We start from the raw sequence: 7,814 nt of genomic DNA on the forward strand, positions 1-7,814 counted from the left end.
CGGGGAAGGGGCAGCTATACTGTATAATGGGCACTAGGGGCAGCGGAGGGTGGGGGTGGGAAAGGGGCGGCTATACTGTATAATGGGCACTAGAGGGCAGCAGAGGGTGGAGGTGGGGTAGGGGCGGCTATACTGTATAATGGGCACTAGGGGCAGCGGAGGGTGGGGGTGGGGAAGGGGCGGCTATACTGTATAATGGGCACTAGGGGCAGCAGAGAGTGTGGGGAGGAAATTTGTCCTGTACAGTTTGTCCTGTGTTGAGAGGTAGGTGAGGAGCCAGGTGTGGTGACTGTCACAAAGGAGCTGGAGCAGGATTGGAGGAAGCAGCAGGGTCCCCTGCCTGCCCTCCATTCCTAGAGCTGGCCCTATATGCTCTTCACATAGAAAACAGGGAGACAATTCCAACAAGAGATGACGATTTTTTGTGATGCTCTGATCCCATTGTAAGAGAGGCGCCAGGAGTCAAATGTGCAAGTGGTGATGCTGAAGGGACTCTTGCTCTTGTACCAGTAGGGCTCGGTGGATAACCCATCCGTTGTGCAGATTCTTCTGATATCATTTTCCGTCGCATGGATGAAGGTGTTGCTGTATTTCAAGTACATCGCCCGGTCCCACATCATCTTGTTGCAATAGGCGTTGTTGGTGGTGGTGATGGTCTTGGGGAAGTCCACATGGTTTTTCCGGAATATGTCATTCAGCAGGCTCCATCCAGGCCCGAGGATCAAAGCCACACAGGCAGCCAGCAGGGCAAGGGTCAGCAGGAATGTGGGGCAGGGTCCCCTCAAAGCCATGGCTGTGTCTGTTGCTGGATTGACCTGCAGCGGGGACACAAGAGGGAGATGGATGGCGATGGTTCGGGGTGGGGATCTGCCTCCTCTATTGAACCTGTTGGGCCCAAAGCCTCTTCCCTCTCCCATCCCACTCTACCCCCAAAGCCCTCTCCCATCCTTGTAACAAGGAGGAGGGAGAAAATTGTTCTCCTTAACCTCTGAGGATAGGACAAGAAGCAATGGGCTTAAACTGCAGCAAGGGAGGTTTAGGTTGGACATTAAGAAAAACTTCCTAATTGTCAGGGTGGTTAAGCACTAGAATAAATAGGAGAGAGGTTGTGGAGTCCCCATCATTGGGGATTTTTAAGAGCAGGTTAGACAAACACCTGTCAGGGATGGTCTAGATGGTACTTAGTCCTGCCTTGAGTGCAGGGGACTGGACTAGTTGACCTCTCAAGGTCCCCTCCAGTCCTACGATTCTATGATTATTCCCACCCCACTGTGCGATGTGTTGCACTGAGCCCCACTAACACCAGCCCCTACACTCTGTCCTCTCTCTCACTGCTCCCCTCGCTCTGAACCCAGGAGTCCTGGCTCTGAGCTCTTCTTTCATAGCCACTGGATCATGCTGCCTCTCAGAAAGAAACCCTGCAATAGAATTCCCATATGAAACTGTTCTTTTCTCGCTCCCAGCTGGTGGAATCTCCTGCAACTTATCTACGTCCTTGGTCCTTCACTGTCAACAGAACAATGGATCCCAGCATCTGTTGAGATGAACCTCACTCTGATCCGCCTGACGGTCTTGGGGTAGGTTATATAGAGCCCAGCTAAGTATGGAGGGGGAGGAGAGGGAGGGGAAAAACAATAAACAATTGGGTAAGGACAATTTCCCGATATCTTGCAATTAAAAGTAATGGCCCAGCAGGCAGGGCAAGGGTGTGGAATAGACAGCACATGTGCTGCCAGACATGTGGGATCCTCCAAAACATCTCAGTGTGTGTCTACCCACTTTTGCTGCCCCTAGTGCACCTTATACTGTATAGCTGCCCCTTCCCATCACTTACCCATGTTGTGATAGGGTTAATGTTGGGAAAAGATTGTGTCAGGCTGAGCTCTGGAAGCTGTGACTGAGCTGGATTCACTTACTGCTCCCTGTTATAAGACACTTACTGCAAATCCCAAATGTCTGGGGTGCGTTTGTAAGGGCCTTGGTGTGTCAAAAAATAAAAAATCTCTTAAAAAACAGAGAACCTGCTGTGGAACTCCTGTGTCTCTCCCCCCTACAACAGAGTCACTCTGGATTCATAGATTCTAAGGAGAGAATAGTTTTAATCTAGTCTGACCTCCTGTATAGCACAGGGCAGAGAACTGCCCCAAAATAATATTAGATCTTTTAGAAAAACATTCAGCCTTGATTTAACAACTTGTTATCTATGAAGAATCCACCACAACTTTTGCTAAATTTGTTCCAATGGTTAATTACTCTCACCATTAAAAATGTTCATCTTATTTCCTGTCTGGATCGTGTGAGACCTTTCTCTACTAGACTGAAGAGCCCGTTATTAAATATTTGTTCCCCATGTGGGTAATTTTAGACTGTGATCAAGTCACCCCTGAACTTTCTCTTTGTTAAACTAAACAGATTGAGCTCCTTGTATCTAGCACTCTAAGGCAGGTTTTCTAATCCTTTAGTCATTCTCGTGGCTCTTCTCTGAACTCTCTGCAATTTATCAGCATCCTTCTTCAATCGTGGGCACCAGAACTAAATACAATATTCCAGTTGCACCCAAATACAGAAGTCAAATAGCCTCTCTGCACCTGCTGAAGATTCCTCTTTTCTTTCATCCCAGGAACCCATTAATCCTTTTGTCTGCAGCATTGCGCTGGAAGCTCATGTAGGACCAAGAATCAATCCCTGTGGGACTTCTCCAAAAACACACCCACTGCACAGAAACATAGGACATGAAGGAACCATGAGACATCATCTAGTCCAGTCCCCTGTACTCATGGGAGGACTAAATATTATTTAGACCATTCCTGACAGACGTTTGTCTAACCTGCACTTAAACATCTCCAGTGATGGAGATTCCACAACTTCTCATGTGAATTCTGTATTGTTCAAGCTTTGTAATCAAAATATTGTGCTTTAGCAAGCCAAATGTGTAGTAGAAGTCTGTGTATATTATGTCAACACTATCACCTTTATCAACCAAACTTGTAATCTCATCAAAAAAAGATATCAAGTTTGACAGGGTCGATTTTCCATAAACCTATGTCGATTGGCATTAATGACATTACCCTCCTTATTTCTTTAATAATCAAATCCCAGATCAGCTACTTCATTATCTTGCCCAAGATTGATGTCAGGCTGGCAGGTCTATAATTACCTGGGTCGTCCTGTTCACCCTTTTTAAATATTGGCACAAAATCAGCATTCTTCCAGTCTTTGGAACTTTCCCAGTGCTCCAAGACTTATTGAAAATCCACATTAATGGTCCAGTGAGCTCCTACCCAGTTCTTAATCTGTTTCAATACATAAAACAACCTCTAACTGTCAGAAACATTTCCCCCCGGAAAAGTGATTCCACAATTAACCAGGTGTTAGTTTGTGGAATCCATTTATGTAAACCTTAGAGAGATAAGGTAGGAGAGGTAGTATATTTTGTTGAATCAACTTTTGTGGGTGAAAACAACAAGCTTTCGAGATTACACATAGCTCTGTTTATGCCCGAACCACCCACCTTGTCTCTCTAACTCCTGAGACCAACGCAGCTACAACAACATTGCAAACAACATATGTGATCCTTATGGATTCTGTTTGATCGTATGAACTCTGAATATGGTCAGAACACTATGCATAATGCTAAATCCCAGTGTGTATTTGAAGCCACTGTTTGCTAGCACTGACAGGTCACGTATCTCCCACACCCTGATTGGAAGCCACTACTGGACAATCAAAGGTCATTAACACTGAATGACTCTGCCCTGGTAGAACAATGGGGGTGCCAAGCAGAGTGGGTCCTGGTTGATAGTCAGCTGAACAAGAGCTCCTAGTGTGATGCTGTGGCCAAAAGAGGTAAATAAGGGAACCTCCAGGAAGGTGTAGAGAGGTCATTTTACCTTGGTATTGGGCACTGGTGCAACCACTGCTGGAGAACAGTGTCCTGTTCTGATTTCGGACCTACTACACACCACTCCTCTCATGGATGGGGAGATAGAACCCCGGAGTCAGGAGTCCCAGCCTCTCTTGTCCTAACCTACTCGATCCTGTAAAGAATAAAACCAAGATTGCTGGCCTCAACTCCCACCTTGCTCAGGTCCCAAATCTCACCGGATGCAAGGACCGAGAGGATCTCTTTAAAGCTGATGAGACTCCAGAAGTGAAGGAGTGTAACAGCGACCAACATGACCTCCTAAGCAAAACCAGGACGAGAGCTTGTTCAGAAGCTTCTATGAGACCAAAGAAACATAGGCCCTGGTCTCCCAGTTTGCATGGTGATAACACCTGACCTCCTTCCCAGCTTGGCGGATCCATCAGTTCTACCTGCCAGATATGTTCATGGCAATAACAACTTCCCACGGTCCTGTAGCATCTACCAGTCTTGCTCCCACACAGGGATGGGCACAAATGTAATTACAGAGGGAGATAGAGGGGTGTGTTGGGGATGGGTGGATAGAGATCAGTTTTTGTACTGATGTAGCTATTAGTCCATTGCTATCCTAGTGTGCACACAAGTAGAGCAGTGTAACCATGCTTTATTCCTGCCAGCAACCAGGACATGAGCACTTGTGCCTTGTGGTTGGAGCAGGAGTCATGCCTAGTGGTTACAGAAGGAGCTGGTAGTCAGGAATTGGAACTGAGGGTTGGGACCAGGGGGTTACCCGGAGTAAGGTAAGGTAGCGGTTAGGCTGAGGTTAAGGCAAGAGCCAGGCTAGGTCCCAGGCATGAGCAGGACTGAAACTAGACAGAAAAGGAATTATTGTGATCACGGATGAAGGCTTTGAGCAGTCGCTGAACTGCTGCTGCGGGGCTTAAGTGCCAGTCTGATTATTCTTCCAGCCAGTCAGGTAGCATTGCTAATCAGGCAGCCTATTACAGGCAAGCTGTACTTGTTAGGGTGCCCTGCTTCCAGGCTGGCTCTGCTGTAGCTGCTCACAAAACTGGGCCACTGGGCAACAAAATGATAGATGAAATTCAATGCTGATAAATGCAAAGTAATTCACATTGGAAAACGTAATCTCAACTCTACATATAAAATGAAGGGGTCTAAATTAGCTCTTACTACTCAAGAGAGAGTTTTGGCGTCGTGGATAGTTCTCTGAAAACATCCAATCAAAGTGCAGAATGTGGGGAATCATTTGGAAGGGGATAGATAATAAGACAGAAGATATCATGTTGCCTCTATATAAATCCATGGTATGTCCACATCTTGAATACTGCGTGCAGATGTGGTCACCTTATCTCAAAACAGATATACTGGAATTGGAAAAGGTTCAGAAAAAGGCAATAAAAATGATTAGGGGAATGGAACAGCTTCCATATAAAGAGAGAATAATAAGACTGGGACTTTTCAGCTTGGAAAAATGAAGAATAAGGGGGAATATGATAGAGATCTATCAAATCATGACTGGTGTGGAGAAAGGGAATAAGGAAGTGTTATTTACTCCTTCTCATAACACAAGAACTAGAGGTCACCAAATGAAATTAATAGGGAGCAGATTTAAAACGAACAAAAGGAAGTATTTCTTCACGCAAGGCACAGTCAGCCTGTGGAACTCTTTGCCAGAGGATGTTGTGAAGGCCAAAAGTTCTTCAAAAAGAACTAGATAAATTCATGGAGTACTGGTCCATTAATGGCTAAAAGCCAGGATGGGGAGGGGTGTTGTCCCTTGCCTCTGTTTGCCAGAAGCTGAGGGTGGACGACAGGGGATGGATTACTGAATAGTTGCTCTGTTCTGTTCATTCCCTCTGGGGCAATGGGCACTGGCCGCTGTCAGAAGACAGGTTAATGGGTTTGATGGACATTTGGTCTGACCCAGTGTGGCTGTTCTTATGTCCTTATCCTGACATTTGGAGAAAATGAGGATGTCATCTAGGTAAATGACAACAAATTGATCCAGCATGTCCCTAAAGATGTCATTTATAAAGTGCAGGAAGTTTGCTGGGGCACTGCACAACCACAAAGTCATGACCAAATATACATAGTGGCCATTCCTGGTATGGAAGGAGGTCTTCCATTCATCTCTTTTCTAGATCCTCACCAGGTCCAACTTTGTGGAGACCTTTGCAGGGGAGAGTCTTTCAAACAGCTCATTAATAAATGGTAAGGATGTACCTGTAATCTTTTTCAGAGCTTGGAAGTCCACACAAGGGGAAAAGGAGCTTTCTTTCTTTTCCACAAAGAAGATTTGGGCCCTCACTGGGGACATGGAGGGATGAATCAACTCCTTCTGCTGGCTTTCCTCAAGATAGTTCCGGGGTGCCTATAGTTCGCGTTCAAAGAAAGGATAAATACACCTGTTCCCAGGGACAGATTGATGTGGCAGTCACAGCTGTGATGGGGCAGTAGAGTGTCAGTTTTTTTCTGTCAAATGTGTTGGCATATTGTTGACATTTAACAGGAATTCCCAGCACAGTTGAGGAGGTCATAGGGGTGCCGGGGTCACCTTTGGATCCTCTCTTCAGCTCTGAATTCTTTGGAGGACCAAGTAAACCACAACAGGTTGCTAGTCCCAGCTCAGCTCTGGGGAAACAGGATTGTTGGCAAGATGAGGAGTCAAAGAGCACAGTGCATGACTGCCAGTGGATGCATGGGTTGTGAGCAGTGAGGACAACTGTTGAATGTGGTGCGCAAATTAGCCCATACTGGGGGATTCTTAGTGGCCTCAATGGGTAGTCAAGTATCAGGGGGTAGCCATGTTAGTCTATATCCACAAAATCCACAAGGAGACCAGTGGCACCTTAAAGACTAACAGATTTATTTGCACATAAGCTTTTGTGGGTAAAAAAACCTCATTTCTTCAGATGCATGGAGTGAAAGTTACAGATGCAGGTATTATATACTGACACATGAACTGTGGGATTCCTCACAGTATAGGCAGAGGCCAGATGCCAGACATCCATCCTTCCCCATGTTGTAGAAGTGGGACCAGACCTGAGTGATTTGCCCGAGCTTGGTGACAGAAAAGGCACCGGTTGTGACGTTGCACTCCATATGCTTTATGGAAGTAGGCTTATGAATATGACATAACTGGAATATGCTTTATGCTAAATACCCCTTGTATGGTGTCATTAGAAAGCTTGTAATCTACTGAGCATGTTCATCCTATTCGTTTGCATGTATTATTTCCATATCTGGAGTTAGGAGAATAAGATATAAACCTGTAACACTGATGTAAACAGATTAAATGGAGGCCATTAAGGGTGCTCCAGAAACAATCAGTTGTAAATGGCCTTAGATACCTGAAAGCCTTTCTGTGTATGCATGGGCCAGCCCATGGGGAATGGAGATTAGGGGCTTATCATGACATGTGACCATATCACCTGATAATTGAATCCATCTTAAATCTGGTACTTTTCCATTTAGAAGGAGGGATGGGGACCAAGAGAGACAAAAGATTCCCGCCTTGTGCCAAAACTATAAAAGGGGCTAGAGCAGGACCGAGTGTGAGCACTCATGAGAAAACCCCTGCTTATCACCTGAGATGTCTGCTGGAACTAACAAGGACTGTGGTAGGGAAAGGACTGGGCCCAGACTAGGAAGGATCTAGTCTGTGAAAGAAACTTATTGGAACATGTCCGAGGGTGAGATAGTACCTGTAATCTGTTTCTTATGTATCAGGCTTAGCTTTACTTGTTTTGTTTTATTTTGCTTTTTAACTTACTTTATTCTTTTATTACTTGAAACCACTTAAATCCTACTTTTTATATTTAATTAAATCATTTTTGTTTATTAATAAACCCAGAGTAAGTGATTAATACCTGGGGGAGAGATGGGCAAACAGTTGTGCATCTCTCTCTATCAGTGTTATAGAAGGTGGACA

General features: G+C 45.3%; 1 protein-coding gene across 1 annotated transcript; it reads right to left on the bottom strand.

Annotated features, from left to right (window-relative positions):
* Nucleotides 1–365: 365 nt before the first annotated feature.
* On the bottom strand, nt 366–791 carry LOC127031310 (ribonuclease-like). The gene has a single exon (XM_050918062.1). It carries the CDS (start codon nt 789–791, stop codon nt 366–368), a length of 426 nt encoding a protein of 141 aa, XP_050774019.1.
* Between the last annotated feature and the right edge of the window lie 7,023 nt (nt 792–7,814).

The sequence above is a fragment of the Gopherus flavomarginatus genome, chromosome 11 (genome assembly GCF_025201925.1).
Source record: "Gopherus flavomarginatus isolate rGopFla2 chromosome 11, rGopFla2.mat.asm, whole genome shotgun sequence".
NCBI lineage: Eukaryota > Metazoa > Chordata > Testudines > Testudinidae > Gopherus > Gopherus flavomarginatus.